At 40.3% G+C, this 22,650-nt stretch overlaps 2 protein-coding genes across 12 annotated transcripts in view; one reads left to right on the forward strand and one right to left on the reverse strand.

Annotated features, from left to right (window-relative positions):
• The window catches only part of LOC106506098 (uncharacterized), a 206,884-nt gene that overhangs the window by 110,783 nt on the left and 73,451 nt on the right, over positions 1-22,650 (reverse strand). The window lies entirely within an intron of this gene.
• Positions 8,239-18,408, forward strand: SLC35G1 (solute carrier family 35 member G1). Of its 2 annotated transcripts, XM_001928762.6 has the most exons (3): positions 8,239-8,516; positions 12,591-12,771; positions 15,136-18,408. In XM_001928762.6, the coding sequence occupies exons 1-3, from the start codon at positions 8,336-8,338 to the stop codon at positions 15,872-15,874; spliced, it is 1,101 nt and encodes a 366-aa protein (XP_001928797.2). In that variant the 5' UTR covers positions 8,239-8,335; the 3' UTR covers positions 15,875-18,408. The 2 variants fall into 2 exon arrangements, with proteins under 2 accessions (XP_001928797.2, XP_084851133.1); XM_084995007.1 differs by lacking the exons at positions 12,591-12,771; positions 15,136-18,408 and adding an exon at positions 11,126-11,361.

Here is a 22,650-nt window from a genome sequence, read left to right on the forward strand (position 1 = left end):
CTCCATAGATTTCTGGGTCTCCCCAAAGTAAGCCCTGCTGGACTTCAAAGTCAAATCTTCTGGGGACTTCTTCCCAGTACAGGACCTCAGACTTGGGAGTCCGCTATGGGACTTTGACAGTTTGCTCCTTGGGGAGAACCTCTCCAATTGTAATTAGCTTCCTCTTTGTGGATCCCCCACTACGGGGTTTGGGTCTTGACCATACCTCGACCCCACCTCTCCAACATATCCGGGTTGTGGTTCCTTCTTTATATCTTTAGTTGTAGATCTTCTCTGCTGGGTTCCAGTTTTCTCATCAATATGGCTCTGTAAAGAGCTGTAATTTTGGTGTGCCCAAGAGAGGAGGTGAATTCAGGGTCTTCCTACTCTACCATCTTGTTCCCGGAATCCCCTCCACAAGAAATGTTTTAAACGGTTCCTTAGGCTAAAGGAAAATGATACCATATAGAAACTTAGATCTTCACAAAGGAATGAAGAGTGCCAGACATGGTAAATATTTGAGTATATATAAAAGCTTTTTCTCATCTTTAAAAGATATTTAACTGCCACCAACAAAAAAAATAACGAACATATCTACAAATGAAGAAACTTATAAGCTTCTATTTTCCCTCTTCCATTCTTTAAAATATCACCATACATTTTATTTCTACATTATAAATGGAGATACACATGAACATGTGCACATGTACACACACACACACACACACACGCAAACATAACTTGCAGGACGAAGGAACTATTCTTCTTGGTGGAACTAGACTGGCCTTAAGGCATTTGTTATTCTAGGAGAGTAACAATGGCTAAGAAAGTGAGCTTGGGTGTTAGGGAGTCCAGGTTAAGTCAAACTATAGGACTCTGAGCAAGTTACATAACTAGCCAAAACCTAAATTTATTTATCTGTAAAGTGAGGGTAGTGTCTTCTGACTAGCATGGGTCTGAAGATTAATTAAATTACCATATATAATGTATTAGAAAATTGCCTGCCTTATAAGCATAAAGGCTTGACAAAAGGCAACCACCATTATCCTAAAGTCAAACATGTCCCCATCTTGCCAGATACCAACTTGAAAAGACATCAGTTGATCAAAAAGTCATGACAGGTAGAAAGAAAATTAGGAGTCGGTAAAATACACTAAAATTCTTCATCTTCGTAAGCAGAGTAAAAGAAATCATCTAAAGAATAAATCAGTAACCGGAAACCTAAGAATGTATAAAAGCAGAATGGCAATCACCAGAAGAGTTAAAAACAAAAAGTGTTTACAGCGGTTGCTTCTGAGTAGTGGGATTGAGGAGAGAGAGCAAAGTTTTCATTATTCATAGTGTACTCTTTTGTACTGTTAAAATTTTTATCATGTATTGAATATTGCATAAAACTTCAAAATCTAGTTCTATAATTTAAAAAGTATATATGGAGAAAGAAGAAAGGTTAAACAAATACACCTGGATTTGTGCAAAAAGGAACTTCCTGAGGGCTTCCTATCCTTACCACCTCTAAAGGAGAAATTGCTGCTGCTTCAGAAAACCAGGGCTGGCCCCTGTTAGGTTGTAGTAGCCAAGAACTCTGAGTATGAGTGTGTGTGTGTACACACATACACATCTTTTTTTCTGTAAAGAAAGTGATGCTTTTATGGTTTAATATTGGAATTCTCTGCTGTATGACCCTTTGCCTAATCCTTCTTCCTCCCTTGAGGACTCATATTATAAAAATCAAAATGCCATGAAGCAAAGAAAAGCAATTTTTAATAATATTAACAGAAGCTAACCTATTATCTCATCTATAATAATCTCATTATCACACTCCAGTATACACAGTTTTTTTTGTTTTTTTGTTTTTTTGTCTTTTTGCCATTTTCTTGGGTCGCTCTTGCGGCATATGGGGGTTCCCAGGCTAGGGGTCGAATCGGAGCTGTAGCCACCAGCCTACACCAGGGCCACAGCAACGCGGGATCCGAGCCGCGTCTGCAACCTACACCACAGCTCATGGCAACGCCGGATTGTTAACCCACTGAGCAAGGCCAGGGATGGAACCTGCAATCTCATGGTTCCTAGTTGGATTTTTTCCTGCTGTGCCACTAGGGAAACTCCTCAAACTAGGGTATTAACCTGGATCCTCAGGGCAGGGGTGTGTGTGGGGGGTGGTATTCACAGGCAATTTACAAAGTGAATAGATACAACACACACCTGATTTTAGTCCCTCCCACAATTTTTTTCTTTCTTTCTTTCTTTCTTTCTTTCTTTCTTTCTTTCTTTCTTTCTTTCTTTCTTTCTTTCTTTCTTTCTTTCTTTCTTCCTTCCTTCCTTCCTTCCTTCCTTTCTTTCTTTTCTTTCTTTCTTTCTTTCTTTTTTTTTTGTCCCTTCTTGAATCCTCTGCCTGTCCAGGGCACTCTACTATTTTCCTTCCACTCTCTTGCTATCTGCTCTATTTCTGTTTCCCCATTAAATCCTACTACTGGGAAAGTTAAGATGCTAGAGAGACGTTACAAGCCCAATGTAAACCATATAGCATCACTGTAGTATAGAATGTAGTCAAAGAAAGTTACTATAATAATAGCCTTAAGGTCCAAGACAGGCTATTACATAAAAAACAAAAACCAAAAAACAAACAAACAAACAAGTGCTCTAAGGAAGTCCCCTTGGAAGCTGGCAACCCTGGTAACTAAGACTTCTGGATAAGTAGTCATCTGGACCATAGACTTTGATTTCTGATGGTCCTGGGTTCCAAACCTACTTCTTCCCTTTCCTATCAGTGTGAATTTAGCAAGTTAACATCTCTGAGCCTCCATTTTTCTCATCTGTAAAATGGGGGTAATAAAATGCACAGCTTTTTAAAAAAATACTTACTCTCTGGTGTTCTACACATTATTATCTCATTTCATTCTCATAGCAGCTGGATACTATTATTATCCCTCTTTATAGACATGAAGACAGAGGCTCAGAAGGAGGCTAAGTCACTTGTCTGAAGTCACACACAGCTGGTAAGACAGTCAGGAAGGTACCCAGGAAGTCTGACTCCAGAGCCCTGCTTTTAGCTATTATGTTAAACTAGCTGATGAAGTTCATCCAAGGATTAAATGAAATGATGCATTTAATAGTGCTGGCTTATTCTGAGTATTTAATAAAGAGAAATTATCATGAGAACTGGGTGGAATCCAAATCCCAAATTATAACAAATTTAGGGGTAAAGTGGATTATGTTGTTCTTTTATCATATAAGGCCAAGTCTAAAGTTCAGGCATCCTCATTCTCAGATAATCTGTAAACAGAACACAAGTTCCTACAGGAGGGAACGGGCTCTCTGGGGTGCCAGAAATCATTTATATGGGAGCTACCTTTTGCACTGTGGAAACAGAGGAGAGTAATAAAGCACAAGACTGCTGGAGAAAGTCTGGGCCATATTAAGGGTCCAGGGCTCTCCTCCACCCAACAGTGACTGCTCTGGATCCAGCCTTGCGACTTCAGAGCTGAAGAAATGGAGATGAAGAGAGCCCAGCAGATGTGTCCAGAACCACACAACCACAGAGAACTGCTTTCTGACTCTCAGGCTAATATGTCAAACTGAGAGGCAGTGGGAAACTAAACAAGACTCACAAGTTTGGGCATCAGCTTTGCATGCAGCTGGGTCTTGCTAGCGTTCTTTTTCACTCCTCCTTCACCACCCCTCCCCCTGCCCCATCCCTGTGAGGACTGAAGCCTCACTTTTTTTGTCCCCCACTCTACCCGGGCTAGGAATTGTAAACAGTCAGGTGTAGGCACTTAAACAACTTTAGCTGAGAAAGTAATGTGAACAAACGATACTAAATATAGTAGTGAACAGAATGGAAAATTGTCATAAATTTTAAAGGTAGAACCCAGAACTTGAAAGAAACTTCCCATTTCTTATAACAGCTTTAAACTGTATCTCCAGAAATTAAAGTTCCAAGTTCACACTTTTTAGCCATGAGGGATAGTTGGATGGAAAATTTTCAGAAGCCTGAACACGCAATACCATGTTACCTCTTTTCCTCCTATTTTTTCCTTTTTTATGCATTATTACTGCTGTATATAATTATTACCTCTATATGAGCCAGAACTAAAGAGAGGGCATAGCTGGTGCCAGGGAAAATAGCTTGCATGTCTCAGTTTGTATGCAGACCCAGGTTTAGTCCAACTTTGGATCTACATTGTTGGTTTATTAGTTGTCTGCTGCTGCGCACTCTCAGAAGGGCTTTCCCTGGCATATTTAAACTTTTAAAAATAGCGATATATAAAAGTATATGTAAGCACACACACTCATATAACTCATATAACATAAACAATAACTCCTTATCCTCTCCTCCACTCCATTAGTGGACAATATCTGTTCGATTCCTTGCTTTCAATTCTTCTGAGTATATACCCAGAAGTGAAATTGCTGAGTCATAAGATAATAATATGTGTTTTTCTTTTGTTTTTTTGTTTTTAGGAACAAACCCTGGCGTTTTCTTCCTGTTATAATTCCAGAGTCAGTTCTTTATTTTGCCTCTCAGATGCAATATTCTACATTTATACTAAACCACCTCTCTTTTGCTTGTTCGCTTTCACTTACCAAGGAATTTAGAATTATGGTCTTATGTTCCACAGTACACATTTTTCCCAAAACACAAATATTGAACCTCACTTCTTGGAACAAACTGCCATTTTTCTTTTCTTTCTTTCTTTCTTTTTTTTTTTTTTTTGCTTTTTAGGGCTGCACCCTTGGCATCTGAAGATTCCCAGGCTAGGGGTCAAATTGGAGCTACAGCTGCCAGCCTACACTACAGCCACAGCAATGCAGGATCCAAGCTTTGTCTGTGACCTACACCACAGCTCACGGCAGTGCCAGATCCTAAATCCACTGAGTGAGGCCAGGGATGGAATCCGCAACCTCATGGTTCCTAGTCAGATTTGTTTCCACTGCGCCATGACGGGAACTCCAAACTGCCATTTTTCAAATCATAAGTTGCTTTAGTTAAAAGAGCAAGAAACTGATTTGGTGGGGGGCGGGGGGAGGGTGGTCTTTTAAATCAGTACCAAGATACCAGTATGGTATGCATCAGGTAGACATACTAGGAAAAGAGTTCCTGATTAACAAATATCTCACTTAAGACCATCTCACCTGCAAACAACAAGGGAATTCAGGAGTTGAACTCTCGTGGTTGCAGGACGTCTCCATCTGCTACCACTGGGATGATGAGGATTTCAGACTCTCACTAGTTAAGGAATAGCGAGGGTCTGCCCCTACTTTCTTTTCTTTTTTTTTTTTTCCTTTTTGTTTTTAGGGCCAGGGTCTACTTTTTTTTTTTTTTTTTTTTTCTTTTCTTTTTAGGGCCATACCCGCTGCATATGGAGGTTCCCAGGCTAGGGGTTAAATCAGGAGCTACAGCTGCCGCCTATGCCAGAGTGCCAGAGCTAGGATCCAAGACGCGTCTGTGACCTACACCACAGCTCAGGGCAATGCTGGATCCTTAACCACTGAGCTAGGCCAGGGATCGAAACTGCAACCTCAAGGTTCCTAGTCGGATTTGTTAACTGCTGCACCACGACAGGAACTCTTCTGTACTTTCATCTTCCTTCTTCCTTCTTGACACCAGAACTAGAGGAGTGCCACTCCCACCCACCATGGCTAGCTGGTATCACATTGAGAGTTCCTGTTTTCACTGGAGGATTAAATTCCTTCAGAAGTGGAATTTCAGCTGGAACACTGCATGATTTTGCATACAGAAGCTATGCACCTCCATGTGTTCATCAGTTCAAAACCTCTCCAAATCTCTTCCCCCACCCCCTTTGGTGTTTTTATGGAGGTTTCATTACATAGGAATGATTGATTAAATCACTGGGCATTGACAGAACTCAATCTCCAGCTCCTAGCCCCTACACCCTCCCCAAAGGTGGAGAGAATGGGGGGTGGAAAGGGACTGAAAGTGCCAAGCCACTAATCCCACATTGGTTCCCTTGGCAACCAGCCCCCATCCTTAGGTGTTTCTTAAAAGTCATTCCATTAATATAAACCCTGTTATGGTGGAAAGAGGCTTGGTATTAATAACACGACATCCATTTTATCTCTAAGGCTTAGAAGCCATTTCAGAAACTGAGAACAAGAAACCCAAATTATACGAAAGATGCTCCCATTGCTCTTTTTAATCAAGGGATTTCAAGAATTTTGAGAGTTAGGAGCCAGGAACCCTGGTTGAAGATCAAATATATGTGACAAATAAATTTTGGTCATCCAGATGGGGCCAGATATATATTTCTTATAAATCAAAATATCTCATGGGTTTTTTGCTCTGCACATCTAAATCTCAGCATGAAACTGTGAAATTGCACTCGACCTTCTAGATGTTTGGAGAAGCTTCTCGGTCCCTGCTCCATAATCATGATCTAATAACCCTCACCACTCCTTCCTATAATATCCCCTCCAAAGCACCAACACCACCAAGATCAGTTGCACATATTTTTGTAAGCAGTATTAAATTCTTCTTAAGAATAAGGCAAAGGTAAATGCTAATCAAGTTAGAATTCAGATGGTCATTTATTCCAGTTTGCCTAGGTCAGTACCAGTTTAGGCCTATTGTCCTGAAAAATTTTTAAAAGAGCTCCCCCCCTTTTTTTGCTTTTTAGGGCCACACTGGAGGCATATGAAGGTTCCCAGGTTAGGAGTCGAATCAGAGCTACAGCTGCCAGCCTACGCCACAGACGCAGCAATGCCAGATCCGAATCGAGTCTGCAACCTACACCACAGCTCATGGCAATGCCGGATCCTTAACCCACTGAGCGAGGCCAGCGACAGAACCTGAAACCTCATGGTTCCTAGTCAGATTCCTTTCTGCTGCTCCATGACAGGAACTCCAAGAACTCCCCTTTTTACCCTAAAAAAAAAAAAAAAAAAAAAAAAATCCCACTTTGGAGAATAAATTATGTTTGCCCTACTTAAAAATACACTTTTTCAGTAAGGTGCTTTTTGGGTGACATGGTGATTTTGCCCACATCACTGCACTTCAGTTGCACAACTACAAAGCAGGAAGAGTAATATTTTTCTTTGTTAATTAAATGAATAACCAAGGCTGGATTCAGGTAGCCTGGTGGCTACTGTCCAAGGTCACATAGTCAGTGACAAAATCAGAGCCAGAGTCTAGGACGTCTGACTTCAGGGCAAATATTGTTCACCTGCGGACCAGTTTGTGCAAATATCTAAGCAAAGGCAAGGCACATACTCTTGTTTAGTAATCTGCTTACGCTTGGACCTAGAACAGTGTAGACAGGTTATTCCTTGCCCAGAGAATCTCCTTTCACATTTGAAGCAAGCAAAGAAATGAAAAAGGGATTATGTAAACTCAAAGAGGCTATTAATAAGTCTTGGGGCCAAAAGACGTAAATCTTTGATTTTAATAGGTATAGTTACATCAGATTATTGGATTTTTTTTTTTTTTTTTTTTTTTTTTTTTTTTTTTGGCCCCAGCTGCGGCATGTGGAAGTTCCCTGGCCAGAGATGCAACCAAATAACAGCAACTACCTGAGCCACAGCAGTGACAACACCAGGTCCTTAACCCGCTGAGCCAGCAGGGAACTCTCTGATTACCGGAATTTTATTTCTAACCAAATTAGGATATGTCAGTTGACAACAGTAAGGAAGGGAGGAAGGAAGGGAGGGAGAATGGAGGAAGTGAGGAAGGGAGAGACAATGAAGATCAATCGTGAGTGTCTATGGTTACAAAAAGCATATAAATGGATATATATATATATATATGAATGATACAGTTCTCCTAAGGTTACCTGCTAATCTTTTTATTTATTTATTTTTAAACTCGAAAACTGGTAAAATTCTATCCTCCTTGGATAAGTGGCAACGACACACGGAGGAAAAACCCCCGATCTTTCAAAGAATGGCACATTGCTTGGCAGGGTCTTCGGGGTGTCCCAGAAGTGCTGAATGCTGGGCCACACGGATAAATAAATGCACAGGCCCCTAACCTGCCCCAAGAGAAGTTTACACCACCCTCGGGGGTCCCCCCCTTCGCAATGACAGAAAGCGGTCCAGTGTGCCTTGGAAATAATGACTCCAAGCCGCTGGCCAGTCTAGCCAGACCGCAGCAGAGGGGTGAACGCCTTCGGGTTAGTCCTGGGCGCTGCAACCTCACCTGTTGTCAGACTCCCTCAGCTCAGGAGGAGTTGAAGGTGAGAAGGCTGGGGAGGACGCGCGCAGTTCCCCGGGAGGGGGGAGGAGGGCCGCGCGCGCGCATGCGCTGCGTTGCCACCGCCGCCGGCCGGAAGAGTGGAGTCGCGGAGCCGCTGCTGCCCGCTCCAGACGCCGCGGTGGCCGTGAGGAGAGCGCGGGCCCGGCGATGCGGCCCCAGAACGACACCGGGGCCACCGAGCAGCCGCAGTACGGGCTGCAGCTGATGGACGACCGGCCCCCGGGCTCCAGCGAGGAGCGGCGGGTGGACGCCGAGATAGCGGAGACGCCCGGCTCCGGCAGGTGCTGGCAGTGCAGTTCCTGGCCGTGCAGCTCGCGCGCGCAGCAGGGTGAGTGCGGGGCGCGGACCCTGGCGAGGGTCTCCCCGTGGGGGACTGGGCGGGAGCCGGCGGGTGGAGTCCCAGCAGCCGTGGGGTCGGGGCGCGGTGCGGAACGCGCCCCCTCTTCCCACCCTGCCCAGAGCTCGGGAACATCCTAGCGCAGTCACCTGAGACGGGGCACCAGAAGCCCCCTGCTACCCCGTCGAAACGAAGACCAGAGAAAGTTTGCCTGTTTTGGAACCCCCCGTTTGTTATTCTGAAACTGTTCCTATAATTAAAGTGTTGCGGGCAGGATCGTGGAGTCAGATTGCAGTTCCGTTCGGTGCGCCCTGCCCGAGGTCGGAGGTTGAGGGTCAGCGAGAAAGGCCATCCCACAGCTGGCCAAGATTGGGAGGAAGCTAACCTAAAAACACTGATCTCGATGGTAAACGGTGTTCCTCAAAGAGGAAGTTGCAAAGCATCGAGTCTAGAAAAATGTTTGTTCCAGAGTCTTAGAATCTTGGGAAGGAAGAGTTAAGTGGGACCACTGGTTATTAACCTTCTTGAGTTACGAGGAATATTTAAGAACTGATGCAAAAGGAGACAGAGACACAATCTTACATACATAAGTAAGAAGTTCAAGGGCCCTGTGTCCAAAGCCAGGGACCCCTGTGAGAAACTCCTTGTCTTGTTCAGGGTCTTCCTTCGATAAATGAGGAAATTGAATCCCGGGAAGGTGAGGGCTTTGGGAAGGTTTTGTTTTCTTTCTGAAGATCTGGCATGTGTGGACGAGACACAGCACAAGTCCAGGCAGCACCAGGGATAGGATCCCAGTTTGCTAGAGACCCAGCCCAGGGCCCTTTCTCCTAACCACAAGCACCTTCCTCCTTTAACTCCATCACCCACTTGGAGGAGCTTTCTTGAAAGGAGAAATAGGCAGATTTCCTTTCAAGACAAAGTTACACAACCCGCACCACCTCATCCTTTGTCAGTGTGACTTGAGATTTCTATGCCCTTTATCCAACCCCACTTTTCCCTCCTCTCTGTATGCACTTTCTTGAGAGTCACAAAGTTCACAAACTTTATAGAGAGACAAACCCCAAGAAGATGGTTCTTGCTACACTTTTGTCCTAAATGCTAACAGAAATGATCAGGCTTTTGATCATCTGTGCATGGGCTGGTGGTGCCTCCAGAGCAGGGGTTATCTTCAGCTGGGTTGACAAGATGTGCAGCTTTGAAGAAGTCAGTTTCTCACCTTGACCTCCTATGGCTGCATGCTGTTTTGAGGAACTGCTGAGTTAGTCTTTGCAAACTTTTAAATGATTCCCTTGTTTCTGAACCAAAGAGAAATACTTCAGGCAGCACATGGCAAAACCTATGTAAGTAATTGCATCTAAGAATCTTGAGAGGTCTTTTAATTTCAGAGAAAGTCACCAATACTAAGACTTAGTAATACTTATTGTAAGTGACAAGATACTATTCCAAAAACAGGATTGCCATAAAAACACTTTAAACCCTATACTGTGGTCACTGAATGTGACAGTATCATTTTAGCCTCTTAACCCAACTGGTTTATCTCAAGAAAGTTCATTTTCAAGTTCAGGTTGAAATTGTTACCCATTTTTTTTTCTTACATTCTTGGATAACCTTCCCAGACAGCATATCCTAAGCAGCTATCCTAAGACATCTGCTTATTTTTTTTGAGGGACAGTGTGGCTCTTAGACTGAAGCCAGAAGTTACCTCACATTCCCCTGGAAGGAGTGTGTTCCTTAGGCTCCGAAACTGGTAGAGTTGTTTAGTGACCAAGATCCTGTTTCAGTGAGTCTGAGGTAGGGCTGGGATTGAAGTTTTAAAAGTTCCTTAGTTAATTCTGACTCCCAAACCTGGGTAGTGATTCACCAGTTTCAAGCAGAGACTAGAGAAACTGAACAACTTTTCAGTTTTCTTCTTACTCAGGAAATTGCACTGTGGCCACTTATTTAGAGTTGCCAACCTATTAGATAGGCTTGCAGTGGAATATAATCCTGGGAGCACATTACATACGCAAATGCCTCTTTGGATAGATTATGCTGTTCTCTGGTTCATCTCCTTTGACAGAGAGAATTGAAATTATTGTTCTGTAAGAGACTGAGGTTTGCCTAAAGAGAACCAGTCTTCACTCTCACAACAAATAATCAATTTCAGCCAGACCTTATAACTTAAAGTTTGGAAAGAGTTAAAATATCATGTTAAGTTAAAATATTCCGGAGAAAAAATTCAAAGTTTGGGTTGGAGGAGATCCTTGAAATAGAGACCAGGGAGATGTTTTCTGTCCTTGATCTTCCCGTTCTGTTCTGAGGGTGTAGGTTCTATGGAAGGGTTGGGTTGAAGAAAAACTATTTTATTTGGACCCAAATTCTGAAATTTCAGAAGCTGAATTCTAAGGCTGACCACAGCCAAGACATGTACTTTGTGGTGCTTGACTTGGAATTCTTCTAAAGCTTTCTTCTCATGGGCTGCGTGGGTATGTGCAGTTTGGTTTCTACAGTAGCTGAGCACATAGGTACAAAACAGAATGTGAAGGATCCTGGCACTTATAACAGACAACCTATTAGAGGAGGATTGCCAGCTCCAAGTCATTCTCTTCTGCTGTATCTAGAATATGAAGAAGTGGAGGCCTCTGACCAGAAGGGCATCTTTTACTACAAATGTCAGGCTGTAGAGTGCTCCCAGGAAGATTGTGCGTCATCATAGTTTGGTCCCACTTTGCAAACTATTTGTCACTTGTCGGCAAAGGCAGCTAATTAACATGAAGATATTGAAATACATTACCAGGTATTTGCATTTATCACAGAAGGGCATTTAAAAAAAAAACATTGCGCAATACTTGTTATATGGCTGAGTAACCAATTGTAAATTCCTAGATTGGTGTGATAATCCCTGTTTTACTACAAAGTGCATGTGTCCACACATCCTTCAGCTCTGCTGGGCTGTTAACTGGCCAGTACCATGTTTCCTTCCTCTTCTCTCCTTGTTTTTGTGTTAGTTCTAAAAAGGAAAAAAATATATTCCTCAGTGTGTGGCCTATCTTTTAGGGAGTTCTCTCCTTACTCTGTTGCATTTTACTCTCTGGAAGATGGGGGTGAGATTGAAATCAGGTTTCACTCATGTCTTAGCTAAGACAAAGGCAGTAGCTGCTCCTACAGACAGTCAGTAATGGATTGAGTCAATAATGGATTGAATACTTGATCCCTTGGAGAAAGCAGAAGTTTCCTGGTTCAGATTAAACCAAGGAAGTTGGTACTAGATGGCAGTTCTAATTTAAAAAACAATGTATATATATATATATATATATATATATATATTTTAGCATTTTGAGATCAGAGGGATAGATAACCTAGCCCCTGCCCTCAAAGAGTTTATGCTGTAAATAGAAGATAAACTGTGAAAAGTTAAAGATTTGCCTGAGTTCAAAATAACTAAACAGAAAGCCTTCCCAGATTATGCTGCTGCTTGTGGGTGTTAGATAGCTTTCCATGAAGTTCTCACAATATTCTTTCATTCAGCAAATATTTATTCAGGGTCTTCCATGGGCCAGGCCTGAATAGAGCAGCTGAGAGCTCTGCCCTGGAGGAGCTCACAGATTTGTGGGGGGATTCAGCTAATCAACAAGTAGCCATATCACACAGTTATGATCTGTTTTCTAGAAAAAACACTTTCAGCATAAAGCCCAGTTCACCAATAGATGATATAAAATATCTCTTGGAAGCATTTTTCTGTCACCATCTTGACAAGCATTTCTTCAAGATTTCTCTCACCATCTTTACAAGCTTTTTACTTCTTCTTGACTTACAAGTGAGGGATGAATCTCCAGTGAGCCAAAGAAATCCATGTTCTAGGGTGAACTGCATTTTAAAAATATAGGTTTAAATTGCTGCCCTTTGTCTGTGGTTCTTTATTCTTGATGGGGAAAATGGTTCAGGTCTAGAGAATGGATATGATTAAGAGGTAATAGTTGTAGCCTATTAGCCATGAATAGTGTTCCATTTTTTCTTAATTTCTAAGTTAAGGTGATAAGACATACATTTGAAAGCAAGGACTAACCAGAATTTAATCTTTTTCAGAGGCGGAGAAGAAAGCACCCTGTCCTGGACTTGGCATGTTTTACATGTTATTGTCTGCCTTCCTTTTCTCAGTGGCGGCTTTATTTGTTAAAAAAGTACAAGACATCCACGCTGTAGAAATTAGTGCATTCCGATGTGTGTTCCAAATGCTAATCATTATCCCTTGCTTAATATACAGAAAGTAAGTATTTCTTACCTGCAAAGTAGAAGGTATTAATAAATGTTTGTAGATCTCTTGACCTGCTTAAATTTTTTACTCTACAGCATCTGCTTTATCCCTCTCATAGATTTACTAGTCCCTGTACCCTTTGGCTCAGATTAATAAAAACTTGCAAGAACCCACCCACAGAAGATACTCTCATAAGCACAAACCACATGCCCAACAAAGGAGTGAAAAGAGATTCACTTATTCACCACCCCCTATTTTGAGAACAAAGCTTTCCTTGTACATTTCCCCCCATCTTATACCACCCTCCCTTCTTTCCTTTGGCATAACTAGTATTTGGAAGAAAAAAGTAAACAGAAGGAAATAGTAGTGTCTCCATCTCCCAGTGTCAGAGGTTTCTTTAAGTAGAACAGGCTGCCCTACTGCCAGGGCAGACAGAAGGTTACAGTAGAAATATTTAGGTCTTCCCACCAGGGTACTGTGGGAATGGGGATCTTGAGAAAGGCCTTTTAAACACTTTTCTTGTTCATTGTCCTCATTGGTAAACCAGAGGGAGTGATAGTCTTTGTCCTCTGCCCTACACGAAAACTATATTCCCCATCCTTACTGTGCTCTCCCTGCCCAGCTCCTCTTCCCTTTCCACATGGCCCCCCTCCTCCCCTACACACACACCCTCCCCAGGTTAAAATTATGCTTGCCCCACACAGTTATAAACCTCTACATACCTCTGTGTACTTAGAACCTTGGGAGGAGCCACTATTAGGTTCCTGGTAGCAGTTTGGCTTTTTCTCTCTTTGGGGAAAGACATTTAAACTGCAGATTAAAAGCTTAGTCGCTTGCTAGCAAAGTCTCCTTGTATCTATAACTTGGTGCAGATTTACTTAAAATAGTTTCACTCCTTATCCTGAGGCTTTGGTGAGAAAAGGGAAAATCCACTAAGATTAAAAATAATGTCAGAAATTCTTGTGTAAGTGTGGACAAGTCACAATATTTTAGGAAATATTTTAGGAAATGATGGTAAGACTTCAGAAATTTCCAAGAATGGCAACAGATCACTGATGCTAATACAGTCATTCTCTCCATTTTGGAATAAAAGTATTGGCAGGAAAGCACTTAGAAGAATTTTCTGAAATTGTTGGCGATAATCTGTTTTGACCCATTTCACTATCCTGGAAGACTCTTAAGCTTCTCAAAGTGTGGACCAAAGGTAACTTCAGAGATCCAGAGATCCCTATATCAGGCCTAGATGCTGCTCTAAAGAAGTCCAGCCCTGGAGTTCCCTTCTTGGCTCAGCAGTAACAAACCCGACTAGCATCCATGAGGACATGGGTTTGATTGCTGGCCTCACCCAGTGGGTTAAAGATCTGGCAATGGTGTAGGTTGCAGACATGGCTTAGCTGTAGTGTAGTCCGGCAGCTACAGCTCCGATTCAACCCCTAGCTTGGGGACCTCCATGTGCTGTGGGTGCAACCCTAAAAAGACAAAGACAAAAAAAAAAAAAAAAAAAAAAAGTCCAACCTTGGCACAAATCAGTGAGTTGCACCTAGCCAGGAATTTACACAGAATTCTGCTTTGTAGATATTTAAATGAAAAGCATTTGAGCAGCAGTAATTATACTTATCTGAATGCTACAGGTTCTTTTCCAGTGTGTTTTTACTCTTAAGAACAATTAAAAGTCTTATATTCAATGGCTAAAATAAATTTTAGCACTGCTTCAGCTTTACTAGAAAAACTCATTAAGACTGAGAATGCACACTTGGAATCCCAAGTTTCTAAATCATGAATTTTCTTTTTTTAATGGTCACACCCACATCATATGGAAGTTCCCAGGCCAGGGATTAAATCTAAGCCACAGCTACAGCAATGCCAGATCCTTTAACCCACTGCCCCAGTCTGGGAAACAAACCTGAGCCTTGCCAGTGACTGGAGCCACTGCAGTTGACTTAACTCACTACAGTAGGAAATCCATGAAATTATTTTTCTTATAAAAATAATACTTTTTCATTACAGAAAATTTGAGGGGAATAAATATAAAGAAGGGAAATTACCTACGAGTCCACCTTTTCAGGTATAAGAGCAATGAACACTTCAGTATATTTTCCTTTTTGTCTTTTTTTTGCAAGCATATATCTATACATAAGGATAAATCCGTATGTGCTGAATTTTACTATTTATGTGTGTCTCCTGTACTCTTTTTTGCTCATACTGTGAATACTTTTATGTTATTAGCTATATGTATAATAGTTACAGACACTATAATTCATTTATTATTTCCTTATTTTTTGATAGGACTTTTAAATAATGTTTAATTTGTAAAAATGTAATTTGAAAACAAATACCAAGTTCCTTTAATATGCATTCTTTCCTTTGAATTTACAGAACTGGGTTCATAGGCCCCAAAGATCAACGAATCTTCCTCATTCTCAGAGGAGTCCTTGGTTCTGTCTCCATGATCCTTATATACTATGCCTACCAGTCGACGTCCCTCGCTGATGCCACGGTGATCACATTTAGCTGTCCAGTATTTACATCTATATTTGCTTGCATATTTCTCAAGGAAAGATATAGCCTTTGGGATGCTGTTTTCACCGTGTTCACACTGACCGGCGTGATCCTTATTGTGAGGCCACCATTTCTGTTTGGCTCCAGTGTCGAGGAGACGGATAGAGACTATTCAGTTCACCTGAAGGGCACTTTTGCAGCACTTGCACATACCGTGTTTGCTGCAGTGACTCTAGTTGTCTTAAGAAAAATGGGGAAATCTGTGGACTACATTTTGAGCATTTGGTATTATGTAGTCGTTGGCCTCATGGAGTGCGTCACTGTTCTTTTTATACTAGGAGAATGGAGTTTGCCACGCTGTGGGTTGGACAGGCTATTTCTTGTATTAATTGGGATATTTGGTTTGGGGGGTCAGGTGTTTCTCACAAAAGCCATTCAAATAGAAAAAGCAGGGCTCGTAGCATTAATGAAGACTCTGGAAGTGGTCTTTGCTTTCATCTTCCAGATAACTTTCTTTAATAAAGTGCCATCATGGTGGACAGTGGGTGGCTCCCTCTGCGTAATAGCTAGTAGCACTGGAGCGGCCATTCGTAAATGGTACCAGAGTTCCCATTGAAGCATCATTGCTGAAATGTGTATTTTTTTAAAGTACACCATCACCCAGTTCAGACACACACCACACACATACACAAACACACACACACTCACTCCTGGAAAATTGCTTTTATTTCATTGATGATATTTAATAAATTTTGTAATTAAAATATCATTTTCGAATATGGTATGTCTTTAATTAGTTAAGAATAGCCAGTCAATTTGGTGTAGCAATTTTCTTTTTTGTCGATTATTTTTGGTTTTGGTTTTGGGTTTTTTTTGTTGTTGTTGAGGTGGCACTGGTAAGAGGACAGATCATTAGTTGAAGAGAAACTGCACAATTTTTTATGACTCTAAGTATAAATATATGTAATTTTTAAAGTGTATTTTTGGTACTGACGGGATAAGGTGGAAATTTTTGATGTTCTTTTAGCAGTATGGAGGCTAAGAAACTTATTGGTAATAATGCTGCTATATAATTAGTGTTATGTTGATAATCCATTTGAAATGTAATCCCATTTAGGAGGCCAAAGCTGAAACTTGGAGTTGGTGCCTACTTAATGGTGTTAATAAAACAAATGAATTAGCCTGATTTTCAAGGCTTTTATAAATGATTGTCATTCTTTTAACCCCTATATGTGCCTTTTCACTTTAATGCTGAAATTTTTATACGTAAACTTTAAAAAAATCTTTAAATCACAAAATTTGGCTAATAGTTTTCTGTTTTTGTGGCATTAGCAACTGCAGCTACATTCTGTAATTTTAACTGTCCTCTGATTTTTTGAAACTGCACTAAATTTTTCTTAACTTTCTAAGATTTCAGGAGAACTCTTGGCATGGCTAATGTGCACGTTTCCATCCTAAAGTGTTTTCCCTGTACTAGAAATGTGATTTTTCTATAAATGCTCTTTGAATTTATGGGGCGATGCCAAATACGATTTTCTCAGGATTTTATTAGGCTGAATCATAAGAAATTGATGAGATTTTACCTTTTTAACTTACAAAAATCATAGTTTCTTATGGTTCACTCTATTAAGATACCTCTATTCTACACCAAATATTTAGAAGACTTTGGAGTATATTTTTTAAAAAAATACTTTTAAAGTACAGTAATCCTAGTGAACTTATTTTTATATTTTTCCCTTGTGGACTTATATGTCATAATGCTTCATGTCATATGTTAAATGTAAAGACCTGTGAATCCATGGTTGATTTTTGTAGTTTCTTGAACAGAAAAAAAAAAAAATCACTGTTAAATTCACTATATCAGTATGATATTAAATGTCAATGCTGCACCATGATACTAATGTCATGAATTCAAACAACACATTTTTATGTCTTGAACGTCATCAGGCCAGTACTCTACTGTTAGAGAGAATGTAGAATTTAGGAAAACTTTGGGAAGTTAATCAGGAAGGAGGGAGTACATTGCAAATGGCTCTTTGTCACAATGAACCCTTTATTGGTGAGGCTATAACGGTCTCCAGCTCTGACTGCATCTATTATTATCTTAAGCCTAGAGATTTGAAAGATTATAGCTTCTTTCCCACCCTTTCATCATAATTCTATCAAAGTAAGAAAGAACCTGGCTTCTGAGGTTTATGCCTTAGTTCGAAAGGATCTTTTCCAGTAGTTCCAAGAGGGAATTTTTGTTGCTGATCTTCTCAAATGCTTCCCACCTGACAAGTCCTAAATGAAGTCTGTTTAGAGGAGTCACAGTATCATTATAACTTTAGCCTAATTTGCAATGTTAGAGTTTTAGAGTTGAAACAGCATCATTTTACAAGTATCTTAGATAATTATAGAATTAGAGCATTTTAGGGCTCAGAGGTTAGAAATCCTCTTGCAGGAGACATGCTTCATAGACAAGGATGCTAGGAAGTGGACCTGCCCAAGGTGGGTTTCCATGGCTTTATTTTCCCCTCCTTTAGTTCCATGATAAAGTATGGAAAGTAAAAAACTGCTTGAACTATCTAAGGAAAATCAACTCTCAGGGAACCCTCTCCTGGTTCTTTATCTTGCACAACAAAGGAACTTATGAAACCTTGAAAGTTAAACCCCTTTGGGCCTGTGCCCTAGAGACATGTTTTATCTCAATAGCATGGTTTTAAATGCTTGAATGTTACAATATATGACCAGAGTTGGAGAAAATGATTCTTCTCCAAACTTTTATAGGGTGTGATTTTTAAACACTTTTATAATGTCCAAGGTGTATTCAAGGCTATGTATTGTAACAATTATGGGTGTGTATATTTTGCAAAGACTGTAGTTTATATATCTTGAAAATGAAACTATGTTCATAAGCTATTTTATAGTTACTAATAAAATTAATATGAAAGAAAACTGTATTTTGGTTTTTATGATTGTAGCATATGTACTAGCTAATATTACATTTCTTTTTTCATCCATATGCTTCAAGATGTATTTTATAAAAGAGATCGATCTCTAGCCATTCAGTTGTGATGTAATTTCAAGTTTCAAACTGTTTATCTGTTCCTCTGTTACCATCACATCAAATTCAGTGTCTCTAAAATAAAGGCCTAATCTTACGTTCCAGTGAGGACTTTTTTTATTATTCAATGAATTTACTACATTTATAGTCATACAATGATCATCACAATCCAATTTTATAGTATTTCCAACCCACAACCCCATCGTAGTGAGGCCTTTATTGTTCTAGATCCTCAGAGCTTGGAGCAGCTTTTGTTCCCAAAACTAAGTCCTAGAGTGTGTATCTTCTTATTGTCTTGTGAATTCTTTCCTCATCCTTTCCACTTGCTGCTTTCTTAGTCCAACACTGATCACCACAATAGTAGCTTCAGTGAGTTACGCTTCTAGACTCTCTTTCACTCAGATCCTTGTTCCACTGTCAGACTTCCCAATGCCCTGCTGTCATTATTACTACCAGAGTAACAGTGTGGCTCATGAAGCCACAACGAAGCCTTGTGTTACACACCATATCACATCCAAATTATTCATCTGGCCCTATTCCCACCCTTCCAACTTGATTTCCCATATCCCAACACAAATTCAAGACTTGAGTCCATCTCCCCACCAACTCTCACATTTTCCAGGAGATTCCTTCTTCTGTATTTCACGCACATCTTTGTCCTCTAAAGCCTCTTAGCCTCCAGTGGCTCAGCAGAGCTTCTATTCCACTGTCTCCCACTTCTCTCATCCACAGTAGCCCACTTAGGAAGACTGGATAAAGCACTGATTAGCTGTCTGAAAGTCTGGTTGTGGTTTAATCACTTTCCAGCTAGGCCCTTCCACTTAGTGTCCTTGAACCTGTTTTCCTCATTTGACTCAATTATTAAATAGAAAAATATTATTTAGCCCAACCCATGTGACAAATAAGGTCACAGAAGAACTGTAGACCACAAAGAGGACAAAAACACTTAAATATTGAATGGTGGTTAATATGAAGTTGAGCATTTATTCTCCTCTTCAAAATGATGCCTAGCTCAGGGTCCTTACCCCTGAGCAGCCTCACCAGGTGTACAAACCTCATTTGGCTTCCTTCTGCTAGCACAGAATTCTACTGTTAGACAGCTCTCATTTCCTGACTGATTGCCCATGTAGGGTTGCAAAGGGTCACAGTCTTTTCACACACATAGATATGCCCACCTTTCTAGTTCTTGCTTTAGCTCTGTGAGTATTGCACTTGGTTTTCTGAGTGGGTGTGTGTGTCGGGGGTGAGCCTGATTCTCTGTTGTACATGCATGATTCTTCAAATTCAGCATGGCTCTTCTAGCTTTGTATCTTTTCATCCAATAAGCACCATCAGTCTATGGGGGATAATCTAGTAGGAAGAGAGCCAGCTCTCTTTGCTAAAACACTGGTCTCTGATCTAGGTATAGGGAGCCATGCTCACTACTGGCATGAGGATTTGGTAATTACAGTGTATGTTAGGCATGTTAAGCCTGGGAAGAACCCCAAGCACACTATTATATAACCCCTTTGGTCCTTTACATTAAATCTAATACAGCCACCATATTCTAGAATTCTGCAAGAGGCCCTGTCAGGGACCCTCTGTGATCCATAAAGACCCATTTAGGTTTTAGCTTATTCAAAAATCAGATTTGGAAAACCAATTCATAAAGAGCCTGTGAAATTTGGCACTGCCCATCATTTCCTGGAAATTGGGGCTGAGGTTCTATAGCAAAAGGGTAAGGAGCAGACTTAATTGGTGTCAAGGTAGGGCAAAAAATGTTATACCATAGAAGTCCACTGGGTTCCACAAGGTACTATGCTAGCTGTTATCTACTGAACTGGATTTGCAACAATATAAAAACAATGCTATTTTTATCACTAATTTTAAGAAAAGTTACTTTCCAGAAGAATTTTATTTGTATTAACATATAATGGAATTGTTTTAAATAAATAATTTATAAATAATATATTGTTTTGCTTTTGTGTGCGTGTGTGTGCGTGTATCCCACATGAACCAAAATCTCTGCGGAGTCCTCAATAATGTTTAAGAGAGTAAAGGGATACAAGACCAAAAACTTTTCGATCCACAAATTTAATAGAGTTATCAAATTTGAAACCTTAAAAAACAAAGATTAAACCCATCACTTCTGTTTCATGAAGTTCTGCAGTATGAGATGCAACTAAATATCAGATTTTAAATTAGAAACCTCTTTAATGTCGTGTTTAATTTTAGAATTGTGAAGTTACCTCTAAATCTCTATGAGAGGACCAGATTATCTACCCAATAGAGAATAAAGGAACAATAAGCAATCCATTTGGCCCATGGTCATCAGGTCACATCAAATAGTCTCTGTTACTTCCTGTGTATGTTCTTTGGTTCCTCTGTATGTGCACTTTAGAAAAGCCAGAAGACTTTGATATTCTGTAGCATAGTATGTGCACTGACACAACTTTTATGAAGGGCAATTTGACAGCATGGACTACTTTACAGATGCACATATTTTCCACCCAGAAGTTCCATTTCAGGAATTTGACTTATACTTGCTTACTACAAAGTGATACATACAAGATTATTCATCACAACATTAAGTAATAGCAAAAAAAAAAAAAAATTGTACTAGCCTGAATGTTCCCTCAATAGAGAATTGGTTAAGCAAGCAATGGTACATACACAAAATACAATGCCATAAAAAATAAATTAAGTGAGAGCAAGGGAGCTTTACATACATGGATGTAGGATAATCTTCAAGACAGTTAAGTGGGAAAAGCAAGATTAACATAGTAGTATAATAGAGGATGTGATCAATTGTATAGAAAGAAGATAAATAATATTCCAGGAAGATAACACAAGAATTTGGTAACATTGGCTGCCTTTAGGGAGAAGAATCTGGTAGCTGAAGAGCAGGGTGGAAAGGAGACTTTTCACTGAATCCCCCTTTATAACTTTTAAATTTTGTGCTATGTGGATATACAACCTAATCCAAACATGAAGTAGAAAATAAAACTGGTAGAGCAAAAACAAAAAGATGATTTGATAGAAAGGAAAGGAGACAAGAAAGAAGAGAATAAAAGAGAGAAATAGAGATATACATACATATATACAGAGAGAGAAATGTTTACTGTTTTAGTCTGATCTATCATTTGGCTCATAATTACTGACTTCCTTTTGCTTTCTCCTCTTTTCCTCATCCAGCCTACAAATTAGACTTAAATTCCCACATGCTCTACGACTGAAGAAAATACAAAAGGAAAATCTGCATTTCAGCTTTTCAATAGAAATATATCCCGGGAGTTCCTGTTGTGGCTCAGTAGTTAACGAATCCAACTAGGAACCATGAGGTTGCGGGTTTGATCCCTGGCCTTGCTCAGTGGGTTAAGGATCTGGTGTTGCCATGAGCTGTGGTGTAGGTGGCAGACATGGCTCGGAACCTGCATTGCTGTGGCTCTAGCGTAGGCCAGCAGCTGTAGCTCCAATTAGACCCCTAGCCTGGGAACCTCCATATGCCATAGGTGTGGCCCTAGAAAAGACAAAAAAAAAAAAAAAAAAAAAAAAAAGAAAGAAAAAGAAATATATCTCCTCAGATCCCCCAAACACTGCCCAGCCCTGAGCTAAATATCTGCCTTTCATAGCACCAAGATTATTTTTATGTAAAAAAGAAACTAACATTTATTAAATATGTCCCATCCAGGCCAAGAGCTTCTTGATCTTGTCTCATGCAATCTTTGCCAATGCTGGGAGATAGGATGATTGGGAAATTAAAGTTCAAAAAGGTTGGATGGGGTCAACTACCTGGTAAATTCCAATACCCTCACTAGTAAATGTTGGAGCTGGCCCACTACCCTAAGTCTGCCTGGCCTCAAAGACCTTGAAGACCTTGACCTTGTCAGTACCCTCTATCACCCTCCTAGCTGGGGCTGAGCGCAGGACAGGGAAACTCCACGGTGTTTGCTGCTATACTGAAGGGATTGCTTCATAGGACTCTTCACTGGAATTTGTAGGTGTATGATTAAAATTTGACTTCTCACATACTTTAAGTGCAGAAGAGAATGGACTAAGCAAAAGATTGAGTGCCTAGTTCCCTAAACTGTTCTATTTCTCAATGTATACTAATAAACTGGCATTGTTCCTCATTTGTTTCCATGTTATTGGTTACTGTGACTCTTCCCAGAGAAACAATGTATTCGCAGAAATCTTCATCCCCTTTCTTGTAATTAGTACCTCTGGATTGCTCAGGGTAATGATGCTACCTACTAAAACAAACCCCATATCTCAGCGATGTGTCAATAAAGTTTTATTTCTTAGTTACATCACAGTCTGATAGAAATTGTAAGACTAATGTAATCTCTCCTTTAAGTGATGATTCA

This window comes from Sus scrofa, chromosome 14, assembly GCF_054392235.1.
Source record: "Sus scrofa isolate SSC_HxYL_T2T_F1_AM1 chromosome 14, Sscrofa_HxYL_maternal_Yorkshire_Landrace_v2.0, whole genome shotgun sequence".
NCBI classification, from domain to species: Eukaryota; Metazoa; Chordata; class Mammalia; order Artiodactyla; family Suidae; genus Sus; species Sus scrofa.

What these genes read in the sequence shown, in the direction of transcription:
- SLC35G1 (XM_001928762.6), top strand. Translation starts at nt 8,336, where the DNA reads ATGCGGCCCCAGAACGACACCGGGGCCACCGAGCAGCCGCAGTACGGG. An exon ending in CAGCTCGCGCGCGCAGCAGG is followed by an intron (nt 8,517 to 12,590) that starts GTGAGTGCGGGG and finishes AATCTTTTTCAG; the next exon opens with AGGCGGAGAAGAAAGCACCC. An exon ending in CCTTGCTTAATATACAGAAA is followed by an intron (nt 12,772 to 15,135) that starts GTAAGTATTTCT and finishes TTGAATTTACAG; the next exon opens with AACTGGGTTCATAGGCCCCA.